Raw genomic sequence first — 17504 nt, 5'->3', positions numbered from 1 at the left:
AAAAAAATAATTGGAAAAATTTTCCCAACTTTCAAAAAATATTGAAAATTCAAAAATACGCTCAAATAAAAATTTTACTTTTTGGTATATTACTGTAAACAGCAAAGGATTATGGGAGAAAAAAACAACACTAATGATACTTTAAAAGAAAGAAAAGCAGAGCACAGGAAAAGACGAGACAGGACCAGAGAAGAAGAAGAAGAGAGCATGTTTTTCTTTTTACTTCCACGAGAAGAGTTCATACAAACATGACATTGCTTTAAGTTCCATTATTCAGTTTATAAAGGGAGATATACTGGATGGTCAAAGGCATTATGGGTAAAAATCAAAGGAGGAATAGTTGAAAGGCAGATGATGAGGAAGCGTAGAATCAGGGAAGACGTGAAGAAGCTTTCGTACAGCATGAAAAGAGTACAGATGATACAGGAAGTGAGGTTACAAATCAATGAGAGGTTGTTTTTTTGCAGATATGTGAGTTGAAGCATTTTACACAAGTCCATGAGACATGTAGATATTATTCCTTTATATTATCACAGATATAAGCCTTAATATCAATAAATAACAGAAACATCAGTAAAAATGTTCATTCTTCCTCGGACTGTTGTGTGTTTCAGTGCTGACCGGCTGCTCTGAGAGATCAGGAAAACTAACCAGCTCAACTTCCTGTTTGTTGGTGGATGTGGGCGAGTTTGGCAGCAGACGGATGAAAACACTGAAAAACGAGGCTCAGGTCCAGCTAAACATCCAACAAACCGAGCTCTGCATTGTTGAGAGAAGACACACACAAACACACTCTGCTGCTTCAAGTGTTTACTCCTGAAGAGTCACGCAACAACAACACACACACACACACAAACACGGAGGTAACGAGACGCTGCGGACAACAGGAGGATGTCAGCGCCGTGTCAAAACAACATGAAGGATGCAACAAGAAAAAAAAGGCAACGGACGATGAGATGTCCTCAAAACTGTGGGTGGAAAACTGAACCAACATCAGCACCGTGTGAAAGATACACAAAGCGAGGGTCGTGACGCAGGGATTGTGCAAGGAGACAAACATGAGGAGGATTACAAAACCACGGTGGAGTTCAACAGCAGGAAACAAAATCATGACAGTTTATTTTAAAGGCCATAATTGTCCCAGAAACAACAACAACATGTGATGAGCTGAAGCTGATGGATTCTCGTCTGCAGCTTGTTTATGGCTGAAACCGGCTCAGGACTCCGTCAACGTTAACGCAGCTTGAAGATTGTTGAAAACCTGCTTCATTTAGTCCGCTTTAATCCCTGGAGGAGTGTTTTTTGGGATGTAGGAGATTTAGAGTCTGTGAGGAGGCTGCAGAGAGGAAGCGGTAGAGCTGGAAGAAGAAGAAGAAGAAGAAGAGTGTACAGTGAAGACATTCAGCTCTCCGCAGAGTCCCGTCCTCTTCGTCCTGCGGGAAGCGCTGACGTTTCAAGTGATCTCTCTGTAACTCTGCGACGTTATGCCCATCCGACGGTGATGTAAGGCACCTTTTTACAAGTGCTACTGGTCACACATTTCACACAAAGCAGCCGACTCGTGGTATAAAGAGCCGAAAGCTGCACATCAGTCATTTAAAGTACTGGCCAGCTGAGAGCACCAGTGTGGAGTCACGTTAAATATGACCGCGTGAACATCTTTAAAAACAGATAAAAGATTCAAACATGAAGATATCAAAAAAAGACCTGATTCTTTTCTCCTTGATCGACAGAGTAACAGTCTTTTTTTGCATATGAGCAGGCTCAGAGAATGATAAAAAACAAAAAACAGCGACTCCAGTCACATAAATAAAGTATAAAAAGCAAACTGTGGTGTGATACACGTCACAGAGTCTATCAGTGAGTTTGTCTCTGAGCGGGAGGTGGCGTTACGACGGATAAAATGAGACCTCCGCGAGACTCACTCCTGAAACTTCTGGATACGTTGATTCTGAGGATTACTCTGATAATAAATAAGAGGAGGGGGATCAGAAGTTCTTGAAGATCTCTAAATCCTTCTGAGGCACAGGAGGGTCTTTCTTCCAGTCCTCGTCAGGGTACACGTCGAAGTTGGAGGTGTCGCCTTCGTGGGAGACTTTGGGAAGGATGGGAGGCTGTGGAGACAGGAAGTGTTTGTTCCAGAGTTAGAAAAACCTGTTTGGTTTAGTGAAATTAAAAGTTTTGTTGTTTAATATCTGAAGTTTCACCTTCAGCTTCCTCAGAGGAACGGCGTCCCAGTCGATCGTCTTGAACCATCGATGCTTCTTCACGTCGTCTGCTCCGTTCTGCAAAACGACAACATTCATTAATTTCCCAAACAGCTTCCCCCTGACTGTAAAAACAACTGGATCTTTCTGCTTTTACTATCAGCTAATAATATTTAGTTTACGAGTCAGACATATTCCAAACAGAAGCGCGCAGGCAAACGTCCTGCTCCACAACAACACGCTCCTGTTAAACGGGACTAATTGGATCCATGTGGAGCTCTCTTTCCCTCAGTCTGGTGACGTCAAACCACCTTCTGAAGGTATGAGGTGCCATGTGTGCAGGGAGACGGAGAGTCTAACCAACTCACCTTCATGTTGCCCAGCCGTCTGGCTCGGTCGATGACCAGAAACTTCTTGATGAGGTCTCTGGGGGAACAGAGAAAGTGTTAGAGCATCCAGAAGTGTCAAAAAAACAAAAATATTTCTTCTTCTTGTGACATTTCGTAACACCCAGGGGGATTTAACTCACCTCAGGGCGTCTACGGAGGATTCCCAGCTCACTAAGGAGGACGCAGAGGTCGTGTTGAGTTCGTAAGGTCAGGTGACGACCATGTTAACACAAATCCGTCACTAATTTTACGACCACCGGGTCACGCTGGGACTCATCCCCGCCTGATTTATGAGTGTGTGCGGCGTGAGTGATATAAATGGTCAGAATATTAAAGACCTGTCTGTCTGCTGGCGTTAAGATGGATGGCTCAGAGTGTGAGGATGTGTGCTGCACTCACGCCCGGCTCGGCCTGTAATCTGGCACATTCCTGCGCCCTCCAGCTGCTCTGTGAGTGGTCCGAATCAGCCGGGTGTGTCATTAGCCGCAGGGAGCTCGTTGTCCCCGTGTTAACGCACTTAAAGACCCTCGTACGCGGACGTTTGAAGACAAAGAGGAGGTGAGATGTCACTGAAACACGAGGAGTGTTAACCGACGCCATGCTCGACATCTGCTTTCTGTTCTGATGTTTGCAGCCTAACTGTGATTTTTCCACATCCTACACACGGCATCCTCCTCCTCCCTGAGACACGGTGTGTTTTCACGGCGAGGAGAGGGTGCTCTCACCTCTCTTAAACACTCAGGTTTTAAAAGCAGAGCATGCAAAGACGTTCAGGATTCAGTTTTTGGGCCTCAGAGATTTCAGACTCGTGTAATTCGAGCGTGGCCCCGGCGTCTGCAGCTTACTTGACATAGAAATCCAGATGGCGTGGGAATTCCAGTCTTCCGGCCAGGATCTTCTGGTAGATCCCGAAAGGATTGTCGTCAAAGAATGGTGGGTACCTATGGAGGCAGAGAGACGTCATCTCAGGCGTGTGCAGAAACAGGATGATGCAAGATGCAGGTAAGAGTGTACATGCAAAGTGTGTGTGTGTGTGTGTGTGTGTGTGTGTGTGCTGCAGACAGAGCAGCCTTTGTTGTGCCACTGTTAGTGTTTCTACCACACACAATCCGCCCGCTCTTGAATGCTTTCCCAGTCTTCCCGTCCTCCCCTCTCCCCGCTCCGGCCTGGACAAGTCATTACCCACAAATTACATAATGGGCCCGGCCTCTGAACGCATTACGCACGGAGCAGACAGGCGAATAATCGCACCGGTTTGTCACACGCTGCTCGGCCTGCCCGCTGAAAAGCTCCAGAGGCAGGAGACAGCGGGACGGGGGCGTCTGGGAGCTGGCGGAGCACCACAGACTGCTGTCATCGATGGAAAATGTGGGTCAGTGAGGCTGGAGGGGGAGGACGATGTGAGGGAACTGTTTCCTGAATTTATGATTTCTCTGAAGAAAATTGAATCCATAACAGGAACGTTACAGAGCTCTCTGCTCAAACACAATTAAATGTAGTTACTTTGTCACTTTAGCGCTAACACTGTCACTCATGAAGCTGCAGGTTTGAGCATTTCCTCCTGCTTTCTGAGTTTCACTTCAAAGTTCCCACAGATGTCAGAGGAAGGAGTCCCCGAGCGAAGCTGTGTGATCTCTCTCTAACCTCCTCCAGCTCCTGGACTTCAGGGTGACAGACTGCTTTAATAAGACGGAGCTCTCCTTCAGGATCTCCATCTTTAATCATCAGGCTGTCGCTCCTTCTCAGGTGGGGCGGATGAGGACAGACCGGAGAGCCGGGAGAGGAAGGAGGTGAGGTTCTTTTTAAGGCGCCAATCCAGAAAATCGAGCTTGGGAATCAGGGTGCTTTGATTAAAAAATACCAAATAGAGTTTTTAAGGAAGTTTTTGATGCACTTCTTTGGTTTATTAGCATGAAAGTGACCCGGAGCTGCAGAGGAGTGGACCGGCTGCAGCAGGAGATCTGGTTGGAGGGTAAAAATAAATACAGGAGGCAGATTTTCAGCTCATATACAGGAGGATTGGTTTCCATTAGGAGCAGAAATCTGGCCCTGGAGGGAGGATTATGGAGCTCGCGCTCCTCCTCCTCCTCTTCCTCCCCCTCAGGGGGCGCTGACCCCTCCCTGAATGTTTTCTCAACTTCACCCGAGAGGAGGATGATCTAACTTTAAGAAGCAGCTGCTACATTCTTGGATGTGATGAACACAATAGTGGAGATGAAGAGAGCTCTTTGTGTCGGGGGTCGTACAGTAGTTCCCCCCGCTCCTCCTCCTCTCTGGACACGTCGCTCCCTCTCTGTGCCAGGACTTCAAAGTCAGCCCGGTGAATGCTGGGAGAAGGTCACATTCCTTCCACTAATTCAAATCCATGGCTTTTTGTAGCAGCGTATAAAAAAGATGGATGCAGAGGCAGCGAGCTGGCGGAGCGGTGACCTTTACGGGCGAAGGAGCCGCGAAATAACAGACAATCAAAGCCCCGAAAATCAGCGTGATCAGGTTTATTTACCTCACGGAGGAAAGCAGAATCTGACACATCTGAAGTACTCGCTTTGGCTTCAGCTCAGCTTTCATCAAACTTATTTCCAGCTGCAGTTTGAAGCGGAAAAAGCTTGAAAAGCTTCATGCACGCGGCTGAATTCAGCAGGTTTCTTCAAGAACAGCTCGTGTACGAACCAAAAAGTCACATTAATAATCTCCCCAGCTGTTTTAATGAATCACCTGCTGAGTTATTGATTCCCACCTGTTGTCTCTGAAACACTCACATCAGCCTGAGTCGATCTGCGTCTTCAGGCCTCCTTCTCTGAATACCAATCACACATGATTATTATTCACTGTGAATGACGGCGAGCGTTAGCATAAATAAACCCTCCCAGAGGGGATCCACGTCATTGTCTCTCGCCTACAACAAAGCTTCCCATTCACTCGCTAATTTGTCGCAGCTCTGCAGAATCCAATAAGCTCACAAAGAGAAAGATTCCCCGCGTGGAGACAATCACAGCGGCTCTATTAATTGAATAACTCCTCTTCTGCTGCGGCGCGCACACTTTTACTGTGGATTGCATCAACGCCGCGCAGGTTAGAGGACGCATTATTCCAGTGGAGCTCAAAGATTCATGTGTGGAGTTTTCACCTGTGTGTGTGTGTGTGTGTGTGTGAGAAATTCTTCCTCTGATCTCTCACACAGTCAGACTCTCAGATCCTTCCTGAATATTCTGAATCAACCGTGTTTGTCTGCTCTGGTGGAGGACAGTGCCCCCTAGTGGTGAGCAACTCCAAATGCATCACATGATGAAAAGCAATGCAGGTTTGCAGCCTGATGTAGGATGGTGGAGTGTGTGAGTGTGTGTGTGTGTGTGTGTGTGTGTGTGTTCTCTGCAGTGCTCACCCAGCCAGCATCTCAAAGACCAGGATCCCCAGAGCCCACCAGTCCACCGCTCGGCCGTGACCTTTACTTTGGATGACTTCAGGGGCCAAATACTCGGGGGTCCCGCAGAGAGTCCAGGTCCTGAAGACAAACAAAGGAGAATAATTTGAGTTTTTTTGGAAATAAAGTGTTTTTTAAACACTAGACTTTATTGAACCTGTCGGCTGTTTGACACCTGATAGCATTCGCACGCTCTGTGAACATCCATGTATGTAAAGTATACGCTGAGCGAAAACAGACTCTGGTGTCACGAGGAAGAAAAGCCCTGATGTAAAGTGATCTACACCTGTTACCTGACCCACCAGAGTCCTCCTTATAGAACAGAATAGACTAGAAAATACTTTATTTATCCCCAAGTGTCTGGTGTATGCTCCGTTAGCCATGTCTGTGAATAGCATGATGCTACACTGCCTCTTCCCTCTGTTGCTGGGTTAGCACAGCTAGCTCGTCCATCTTATTGGAGATAGATCTTACGTTCCCAATAACGATGGATGGACAGACAGGTGGATGTCGTCACTTCCTACAACCAGCATGTCATCCCTCACCTTGTGGGAAACATCTGGCCTTGCACCAGTTAGCACTGACATGCTACAGGCTGCTAACAGCTGATTTCACATGTAAACAATGCAGCCATGGTTACATGTAGGATCTCCAGACAAACACAGGAGCAAAAGTAGTAAAAATATCACAGAAGACAAAACCAGTTTGGTGTCCATGACGAACAAATGATCCACTCCAAATGCAAAGATGACAAAAAGATGAAAAATCACAAGAAACGGACAAAGAAGAAACCCAAGTGAATAAATCTAAGTGACAGTTTGCAAACAGAAACACAATCTTTCCTCTCACATTTTCCAGATTTTTCTTTTTCATGAATGTAAACATTAGAGACGACCGAGGAACAATTCTTGAGTCATTTTCTGAAAGCTGCTCCCTTTTTGATGGAATAACAGAGAAGAAGAAGAAGAAGAGGAAGAGTCCTCAGAGAGTCACGAGGGCAAACGCGGCGCAGGACGGGCATGAATGATAACAGGAAGTGAACCGCTCACTCTCCTCCTCTCTGCGGGAGCCACTCGTCCTCCGATGAAGAGCACTTGGCCCGTTGCCAGCGTCTCCTCCTCGTTGTCGTCTGTCACCGATATCACCTGGGTAATGACCTCTTTCGGCCAGTTGCTATGGTGACAGTAATTTGTATGGAAATGATGTCGGTCCTGGAGGAGGACGATGAGGAGGGGGAGAAAAGGGGAGAGGACGGGGAACAAGAGGGGGAGTTGTTGCTGTTCTGAGCGTCGTGTGTCATCACAAGGAGATTTAAAGTGATCGTCTCAGCCAGCAGGGGGCGCTGTGGCAGCATCCTCTGCAGATAAAAAAGAGCTGGTGCTGGTCCTCAGACTCTGAGGCGATTCGGCTGCCCTCGATTTGTGTAAGTGAGTCACATCAGAGAGAAATGTAGCCCCATCTGCGCGGAGAGGAAATGTAATCTTCCTCCATGATGTTTACATGTCAGCGGGGGTCAGACGGAAACAGCGCGGCAGAGAAGAAGACGTCTTCAGCGCTTCTCTGTCGCAATTCTGCCGAGGTCGCCGGGAGGCCTCCAGCTCATTCACACTCAACAGCATCAGATTTGTCCTTCAGACGCACCGATAGAGGAGAGAGCGGAGTGAAGTCCCAGAGGAGTGTGTCGGATTTTCAGCGACTCCAGCAGAACAGGACGTCTGGATGTACAGGAGAGCTTCTGTTTCTGCAGATTTGGAGTCTTTAAGATGAAAAGTTGTGGGAGTCCTACTTCAGCTGCCACACTAATGTGTCCAGCCACACACTCACACAGAGCCAGAGAGCTTTTAGGAGACTTTAATACCTTCACACCTCTGCACAGCTCTCCAAACGCTGCTAAGTGAGACTGTTAGATTACTTTCCCCAAAAGAAAAAGACCCACAACCCCAATCCCAGCCTCAGAGAGCTGTTTTGGAGCTCATTTCAGACACGCTGCAAACATCCAGCCCCGCTGTGAAACATCCTGTTTGTCCGCATTGACTTCAAAGTTGAACAAACGCCAAAGAGAAGGTTTGTAATCCTCACAGACAGGAATCTTAAAAGGTCACAGGAGTGTTTACCTTTCATCTCCATGATTGCAAAGTAAACTGTGGAGGTAGGATTCACATCAGGAATGTGTGCTTTCAGAGTATTTGTTTAGCTAACGCTTCATTAGTGTGACGCCGCTCTGACCCGAGGTCGTGGAAAACCTGGAGATGGAGCGGTTTAGCTGCACCGCACTCACAGTTTCACAAAGTCAGAGCTAAATCTATCTTTTTCTGGACATTAAAGTTTCCATGGAGGTCAAGCCACACAACCTCCAGACGATGACGACCAGAGATGTGTTTCTTTAAAGTTTAACCTCCGCTTTAATCTGGACTTTTTTCCAAATCCTCGCCGTGCACACTCGGGATAAATCTGAGAGTGAGGGAACAGTACGAGCTCAGACGAACACTGACAGATGCTCAGACGCTCCATTCCTGCTGACAGTCAATCAGACATCAAACAGAGGAGCTGCCAGCAGAGACTGCCATCACACACACACACACACACACACACACACACAGCAGAGGGATGTGACAGAGGAGGGAAAACATCCCAGAAATGCAACAAAAAGCGTGTTAGCTTCACTGTAGTTCAAGAGCAGCCTTGATTTCTCCAACGTGATGGAGTTTGACTAACTATTTCTTCAACTTCTGATTAATTTCATGACTTTAATTCTGTTTGAGCCTCTTTTATTTACATTATTAAGTGATTAAAGGTGTAAAGTATCAGATAATGAGGCCTCGTTTTGAGGAACTCCTGGCATCTGTCTCCATTTTTCTTATTTCTTGCTTCTTGAAGGTAAGAAGAAAAGGCCAACGTGATGTCTGGATTCAAAGCAGAACTCGCATTTCTTTTCATTCAGCCGTGTGTGTGTGTGTGTGTGTGTGTGCAGACGGAGCTGTCTGAGCTCAGACTGAAAATCAATATCATCTCTTAAATCCCTTCTTAAACTCCATGTTCACGGAAGATTTATTAACTGATTTTTACGGCTCTTTTTATATCTCTTTCCTCACTTCCAGTCCACTCCCTGCCACTTTGATTTGTCTAACGTCTTCATAAATCACTCTGCTTTCACCGACCAAGTTTTTGTTACCTGTCCGAGAGCTTCTTCGCGAAGCCGAAGTCGGTGAGGCGGATGTGTCCCTCCCCGTCCAGCAGGATGTTCTCGGGCTTCAGGTCGCGGTACACGATTTCTTTGGAGTGCAGGTACTCGATGGCGCAGACGATCTCTGAGGTGTAGAAGAGGCCGGTGGCGTTGCTGAAGCGCCCTCGGCTGCGCAGGTAGCTGAAGAGCTCGCCGCCTGGCACGTAGTCCATGAGCATGTAGAGGAAGCGCTCGTCATGGTGCGTCCAAAACCTGAGACAGAAAGCTCGACGTCAGTTTCAAAACTTCAAAGGACCCGGGTATGAACCCTGAGGAACCCCTCACTCAGCTGAAGAGGCTACAGAGAAACATCCTCAGGCTCAGTCTGAAAGCTTTTTCCTAGCAGAGGGTTAAAGTGTGAAAGTAGCGTCCGATGACTCGTTGAAATCAGATAAAATAAGCAGCTGCATCACTCTCACACCCTTTTATCTCCTGCTGGGCTCTGGATTCGTGTGCAGCAGCGATTTGAGCTGTAAGGGCACTCGAGAGGAATAAAAACAAGAGACTGTGTCACTGATGAAGATGGAGGAGGCTCCAGTGTTTTCCATAAGTGCTGGCTGCCGGCCAGAAAGACGATTACTGGCTCTGTGCTCCACAGCTGCTTTATCTACACACAGCCTTTTGCCTTTCCTCTTCTCTGCAGCTCAATCTGAAGATACGCTGCAGAGAGCATCGCTTCCCACAGCCTCTTTAAGGTTTAGGCTCCTAATTTTACACGTGTTATATTAAAAATAGATCACATCCTGACTGAATCTTCCCTGAAGCTTCAACGGGAGGCTTAAGGAAATTGTTTCCCAAACTTGTAAACAGGAAGTAATTTGCTCAGGGATAAGTAAAGATTAAGCTTGGGAGACACAGATATAGCCTCTTATTAAAGCAGAATAAGCTCAGAGCGAGTGATCCAGGGTCTCCTGGTGTGAGAACCTGCTCCTGGAACTATATTGGATTTGGATCAGCAGGGAAATCTAAAATATTATGGAGATTCCTCCAGAATAAGCCTGCGATTGATTTCATTTTCTTGGAGACAGTGAAGCGAAAAAAAGTGAATATTCACTCAGATGGAAGGTGGAGGGTTGTACTCACAGTCGTATGAGGAAGGGGTGGTTGACCTCTGATAGCACCTCCTTCTCGTTGTGGACGTGCTGCTCCTGCTTCAGTCGGATCACGTCGGGGATTTTCATCTGCTTCAGGGCGAAAAAGTTCCTGCTCTTCTTGTCCTTCACCAGGAAGACTCTGCCAAATGTCCCCGTGCCTGCAGGGGGCGGTAAAAACAATCAGAGGGTGCACAGCAGAACAACAAATCCTCGTCACACAGGCAAACAATCTGGAAAATATACGACGATGAAGACATGAAATGCATCTGCAACTGCTCGTGATTCTCGTTATATAACTGAAATAAAACTCTCAGATCTGCAATCATCACTCAAAGCGTTCCTCCTGCCAAACACGAGTCTGAGCTCGTCCTTGGCGAGCGCCGAGTGTGAACAGAATGAGGAAGTTCTGTGAAGCAGCTTTTAGGTTCTGATTTTCTCCACAATGAGTCTTTTCAACCATTTAAAACAGGACGACGAGCGGATTTCCACTTCCTGTCTGATCCACATACCAGCACTGGGCAGGTGGAACGAAATGACCCACTTCACCATCTTCACCTGTCACTGGTTTAATGTTCTGGATGATTGATGCGTGTTCATGTGTTGGCTCCTGTTTGGCGCAGATTGAACGATGACAGGCTGTAATTATCTGTTGCTTATTGGAACAAAATGAACGGATCGCCGCAGGGCTCCACGTGAAGGTTTAGTTTCACTTTTAAACAGCAGGAGAGAAACGGTCTGGTCCTCCTGAGGCGGGCTGACTGCAGACAAGAAAAGCGCTCTCTGTGTTTAACTATCAGCTTTTTCAGCCCTGCAGACGAGGGATAGGGGTTAGTATGTCAGCCTCGGCTCAGGATTTCGGCCTGCAGATGAGGAAGAATTGGCGATCAGGAAGAAATAGTTCAGCTTTTAAGAAGAGGAGAAAATGGGCAGAGGATTTCCAGCCGTGCAGGAACATTTCTGTGTTTTGCTCCTGTTGATGGGCGTTGAGGGAAACATTTAATGCCTGATGATGACATGAGACACAGCAGACACTCTGAGTCAGACACTGAGCTGCTGAAACTCCCTAATGAAATGCCGGCTGTCTCACTCTTCGGCTTTCTTTACCAACAAAAATCCTTTGTCTCAGGACTTGTGGTGTTTCCATAGAAACTGAGAAACAGGTTGTTGTCGCTGCTGGCAGGTGAACTGCTCAACTCTCCTTGTCGGGAAACTTCAGGCAAACATATTTTGAAGATGTTTTTGAGCGGTGTGGCTGGATGTCTCTGTGCATCCTGCAGCTTTTGAAACAGAATACAAGTTTCTGATGAGCTGCATGAATTCTGGCTTTTATTTGCACAGAAAGAGCTCAGGTAACGATCTGCACCAAACAGGTGTAACATTTCACCTCCTCAAAGCCTGCATTGTGCCACTTTGAAAACAGACATTTATCACCAGTATAAATAACCCGTGTGTTTTCTTTCTGCGCTTCCTGAGCTGCCATCAGAAACCAGGACGGGACAATGAGGCTGAACCCAGACATGGCCGGTTGATTTTCAGAGTGATGCTCAGAAAACTGGGTCATCCTGTCTCCTCTTCCACCTGCTCACTTTTCTGGGACGAGGGAACAACAAACAAACACCGCGCTCGTCTTCAAATTCTCGCTGTGTGAGGATGCAACTTTAATGAGACCGTCCACCGAACCCCTGAATATGATGTCCTGCAGCTGCCGTGGCAGGACGGGGGCCTTCGAGTGGTGCTCTCTGGGTCAGGAGGAATAATCTAACAGCACAGGAGAGTTCCCTCCTGATTTCAATGACAATTAAACAACAGCAGGCAGATAAAGAGCTTTAGCTGATTTGTTTTCTGCACTAAATCCCTCCCATCAGACAAAACTCTGCAAATTGGATTTTTATGCACTCTGTGTTCTTCCTGCAGCACACCTCGCGGCCGGCTTTCAGCGTGTAGATTAATGCACATCACACGGCTGTAAGTCACAAAGCATGTTAAATCTGCCTGACGCCATTAATGAGAAAGGTTCGAGGGCTGCAGAGTCGTCACTCTGTATCGTTTTCCATCACTCCCATGATGTTTTTACGGCATCATGCTTTGCAGAAAGACTTCCATAAAGAGAGAAGCAAATTGCGTTGTTTAATCAAAAAAGCTCTGACCTGCGTGGACTGGAAACGGCTTAAATCTCTAATCTCCTTGACCTCTCTTCAACCTCCAGACCCCTCTCGTTTGGTTTCCCTTCCATGCTTTGAGCTAAGCGTGACAGCTCCTGCATCTTTTCTGCCACGACTGATTGTTGATATTTGCTCTTTTAAAACTGTAAAACAGTTTTCCTCCTCCATCACTCCTCTCTGCAGCTCCTCTCTTCTTAATTTAATCTCTGCTGGATTTTCTCTGTTAGTTGTTTTATTAATCTGTTCGGATATCATTAATCCCTCCTTAAAGCCTTTTAGTAAATATTAGCTCAGCTGAACCAACACAAACTATCAGAGCAGGTCTACGTGCAAATCACGACGGATTTTCGCATGATTTTCTAAAATCTGTTTGTTTTACAGGAGAAGCTGATTAAAGTCCGAAAGAACAGAAAGACTCACGTTTACACGTTTAGTAATACTGAGATTTCGTCTTCAGTTGTTGTTTTTAATGTGTTTTTTTTCTGCAGGTGACTTTTATTTGAAAGGATGAAAAAAAATATTCAGCACACAGTTAAAAAGTTCCTCCCTGAGTATTTCCTGTGCAACTCCATGACTCAAGCGATGACTCCCTGCAGGCGGGACTCATCCTCACCTGTCAGGTTCACTGAATGCTGCCTTCGCCAACCGACCTGCAAACACACCTTTCTGACTTTCCTCTGCGTCTTAGTCACTGCTACAGGCTGGGGTTTGTCCTGCACGCTCCGTGTGAGGACGAAACTGAAAATATACCAAACCTAGCTCCAAGGGTTATTATGTGGTTTCAATTCTGCAGAGGTGAAACTCTAAATTTAAGGTTTGAATAAACACTCACTGCCCAAACTTGGTGAAAACACTGTTTCTCTCACAGAAGAATGTTTTGTGAGATTAAACGCATCAAATCTCTGCTGTCATACTTCTAAAGCATAAAAAATGAGTCACGAGATGTTTCCGACATGTTTCGAAATCTCAAATCATTGCAACACGAGTGCAGTTCATGACGTCGATGCATCCTGTGTTACATGTTCGTGTGACAAACTCTCTGAGGATGCTGCCCAAACATTTGCATCAGGATAAGCTCTCTTTTCCATGAATTAAAGGACACTGAACAGCTTGTGCTGGACTGACCTTTATGGAGCTGTGGTGTTTACACTCTATGAGATGATAAAGGTTGAAGGAGGTCGCGTGGAACTGGGTCAATATTGATAACAGAGTGATATCCTGATTTAAGCTCAGCTGCATGATAAGATAGCACATAAACGTACGTTTGTTATCAATATGTCTGTCTGTGATGTTTGTAATGTGGTCAGATTGTGTGTTCTGTCTTGTTGCAGGTTTATCTAACACATTGACGCCACTAAAGGATTAAAGATGCACTGTAAAAAGGCTGCTGTGAATGTTAGAGTAAGTTACTGTATAAGTATTTCCTTATTTACAATATCATTAGTGAAATTTTGCCCCATAATCCTTTGCTCTCCTGTACATTACTGCAGATATTACAGTACAAGACTGCTAATATCACAAAATCAGACTAATCCTTGCACTACATTCTGAGTTAAAGGGGCCCCAAAATCCTTAACAACACCCCTGATGAAACCTGAAGTTATTAATGCAATAAAGTTACAGAATTACCCATATTAATATACCACAATGCAACACAGGGGTGAAAAACAACACAAAATTTACATATCTAGTGCCTATTCTCAATGATTTATAAAAAGCACCATCTTTATTATGTCCCCACATTTCTAAAATATCACCTCTGATTTATTTTCTGTCATGTTTTCCAACTCACCCACTGTGGCCACGGTCTCCAGCTCATCCAGACAGTATATCCGGTTATTTGGTGATGTTTCTCCAGCTGCACTGCTACCGCTGGTTTTACTTTCTTTCACACAGTTCGTCTCACTGTGGACTCCCACCTTCGCTTTGGAGGACGCCATGTCTTCTTTACGGGACTATTTGGGGACTATTTTGGCTCATAAATAACCACAGACATAGCGCTAGCAGCTAACAATCCATAGTGGGCTAGTAGGAGATGCACCGCAGCTGTGGAGGTATGAATTAACCGAAAACAAGAGAAGAAGACGGAACAAAATATGTACTTCCGGAATAAAAAAAAGAGACTCAAAACATAAACTGCTGGGTGTATTCCATCCTTAATCCCGCTAAAGTTTGACCGGTTTCAACATTATTCACCCAGACACAACAACAGACCTCACCCCGCTGCTCTTCCCTGTGTCCACATCAACCAGGAAGAACTACAATATCAGCGTGAAGTCACTTCCGGTCGAGACTTTCAACGTAAGCTAAACAAACAGCGTTACGGCAATAACAGAGGAAAACAAACACCAAAATTAAAACCGAAAGGACTCAATATGTGTTACAAAATATATAAGTAGGCTTTGAAGGACGGGATATTTGATATAAAATATTTTAAGAAAGACTAATAAATACATTTCTAGTTAAACGTTTGTACTTCCGGTGTAGTGTTAACGGCTGTTTGCACCTTGACATGGCAGAGAACAGGAGCTGCATGTTGACAAGGTGCAGCCAATGAGAACGGAGCCGTCCTGGAGCTTCAACCAATAGGATGTGAGGACAGGTGTGTGCACAAAAATAAGATAAAATAAATAAGATAAAATACGAATACCACTAGGCATTGATAAATAATGTAAATTATGATGTGCATTTTTTTTTTTTTTTTTTTTTAACATATGTACTGACTCTCTCCTTACAAACCGTGGGTCAAAGAGTTATCACAACTAACCTATTTCCAGTCATGTTACCACCAACATTTCCTGAACATATTAATGTCTTTTTTTGCAACAAAGTGGAGTTGCACAAATTGTATAAAGAATAAATAGTTATGCAAAAAAAATATTGTGGTCTGGTTCACGTGTAAGCAAGTAGCTCCAGCAGAGAGTAGGATATTAAACACATTTGGGTATTAAAGCATTTCATAGATGTACAAAGTTATTTGACCTTGACTGAAGATAAAAATATTGTTGGAGCATCTTTGAGCTTGTCTCATCCAGCACATTTTGACTTTATAATTCCTCCCAAGCACCCACATGAGTGAAGGGTTCCTTCAAACAGCTGTGTCATGCTGTTTGGGCTATACTTGGATCCAGGGTTAAAGAGTTGACGGGGGCTGAAAGAGGAAACTGAAGACATGTGTGCCTCAAACAGAGCCTTAAAATAGTCCTCACTGACTCAGCAGCCATCAGAGCACTTCTCACAGTCAGAGGAATGAAGCTCTGCCTGGATGCTGTGACTACTTTGGACTTATTAATTTAAATATGGCTCGAGGTGCAGTCGCAGCGCTCGCTTTGAAGTCCTGTCTGTCCAACGGATTTGTATTTTACACTGACATAACTCTGCCTCAGCCTCTGCAAATCTGCACATCAGAGCTGTTTAAAAAAGAATAAAATGTGTGACACGGGGACATTAATTTTAATCAAACATCATTCAGATTTCCTGATTTGCACATGCAGCTAGGCTAAGTTTTGTGAGGGCATTAGCGATGCAGGGGAGAGCGGCTCCATCAGTATTCATGCGGTGAGTGTGTCTGCAGCACGAGTGGAATAAAGATGTGTTTGATTCACACAGAGGTGCCCTAACATTTGCACTCGCGTCCTCAAGCTGTGAAAGTCTCAGGCACTCGACTGTGATACGGCCGACGCTCGTCTGAAGCTGTCTGTCAAACGCAGAGAGGGGAAGAGAGCTATCTGTATGAGTGACACTTTAAATAATTATGTTAGCATATAATGTGCTCACTGATATCCGCTAATGATCTGAGTTTATCTTAAAGGCTTCAGTAATCAGGAGAAAGAGCTTTTTATTCTCTCCTTAAACTCAGGGAACCACAGCTTTTACACTTTACATGAAACTATCTGAATTAGCTTTTGGGAAGTCTTTCCACTGAGAAATCCAAGTAAGTGTTGATGTGTTGTTTTTGTCCTTGTTTCCTCCTCTGAGAGACGTGTGATGTGAGCGACGTGTAAATTTGATTAATAACTGCTTTTTACAACCACAGTTTCACAAGATAATAACAGCTATGTTTGGATGATAATGATGAAGTAGTTTCTACGGATGCGTGCTCATTAGATAATCACTGACTCATCCTTTAGTGAGGGGGCACGCTGCTGTTAATTCAGGGTTTAATTATTGTTCACTGATGCCTGCTCGTGTATGCAGGGTGTAAGACAGAGTTACAGCGGCAGCAGCAGGGTGTAAAACAGGTGATAAAGCTGAGAGCGGCTCCTAGAGAAATACAATCAAAGTGTCCTCTTACAGCAAAGAGACGTTAGTTAGCATCGAGATAGGAAGTTAAAGGTGGTTGGAGCTGGTTGCTGACAGTAAATTACAGCAAAAATGTTGGCCTCCAAGTGTTTTGAGAGCATTAAATGTTGCTCTTGATAGCGTTAAGTTGAAATTGTAGGAATCAGCAGTGACGGAAAGTCGCGACAAGAAATTGACGCAACGGAACACGACTCAACGCAAGTTTTAGTTATGAGTTTTAGGAACCCACACACTCCACATTTCATTCGCACAGAGTTGTACCCGTCTAACATCTTAAGACTTCTTGAGCTTCTGGTTTCATTGTCAAGATCAACAACACTTCTTCTTACCTGGCAGGTAGAGCAGTGGACGAGTCTCATGACGTGAACTAATTTCAACCCTTGATTGAGGATCTTCCAAAAGTCCTGCTTCTTTTTTTCTTGAAGGTAACAACAGCTTCTCTTTACAGTAAACTTTTTGAAACACTGCAGAATAAACCATAAAAAAACCACATGTAGGTCACAGACTGAGGATCTCAAGGTTATCAGAAGGTCAACTCTGTTGTGCCTTCTGCCCTCTTGTGGAACATTAAGAGTATTGCATGTATCTGTCTTTATTATCTAGTTTTGCCGGGAATTAAAATCTTTCTGATGGTGTAAAAGTCTCAAAATAAGACATTTGAGAGGCTTAAAGGACAGAAACAAAAGGGGTTAAACACTCACCCTGT

The 17504-nt window shown here is 45.1% G+C and overlaps 1 protein-coding gene across 1 annotated transcript; it reads right to left on the bottom strand.

Moving 5' to 3' along the window:
* Positions 1-213: 213 nt before the first annotated feature.
* Positions 214-14754, bottom strand: prkx (protein kinase X-linked). The gene is made up of 8 exons (XM_074664647.1): positions 14289-14754; positions 10324-10492; positions 9190-9453; positions 5979-6098; positions 3442-3537; positions 2576-2633; positions 2208-2285; positions 214-2114 (listed from the first exon to the last, which is right to left on the bottom strand). The coding sequence occupies exons 1-8, from the start codon at positions 14434-14436 to the stop codon at positions 1989-1991; spliced, it is 1059 nt and encodes a 352-aa protein (XP_074520748.1). The 5' UTR covers positions 14437-14754; the 3' UTR covers positions 214-1988.
* Positions 14755-17504: the final 2750 nt, after the last annotated feature.

Source organism: Halichoeres trimaculatus, unplaced genomic scaffold, assembly GCF_033239565.1.
Source record: "Halichoeres trimaculatus isolate MK-OKI-2021-1 unplaced genomic scaffold, fHalTri1.1 fHalTri1_scaffold_24, whole genome shotgun sequence".
NCBI classification, from domain to species: Eukaryota; Metazoa; Chordata; class Actinopteri; order Labriformes; family Labridae; genus Halichoeres; species Halichoeres trimaculatus.
Note: the sequence above shows the minus strand (reverse complement) of the source record. Positions and strands in the feature narration are given on the sequence as shown.

What these genes read in the sequence shown, in the direction of transcription:
- prkx (XM_074664647.1), bottom strand. Translation starts at nt 14,436, where the DNA reads ATGGCGTCCTCCAAAGCGAAGGTGGGAGTCCACAGTGAGACGAACTGT. An exon ending in CACCCCTTCCTCATACGACT is followed by an intron (nt 9,454 to 10,323) that starts GTGAGTACAACC and finishes TTTCTGTCTCAG; the next exon opens with GTTTTGGACGCACCATGACG. An exon ending in GCGAAGAAGCTCTCGGACAG is followed by an intron (nt 6,099 to 9,189) that starts GTAACAAAAACT and finishes GTTTGTCTTCAG; the next exon opens with GACCTGGACTCTCTGCGGGA.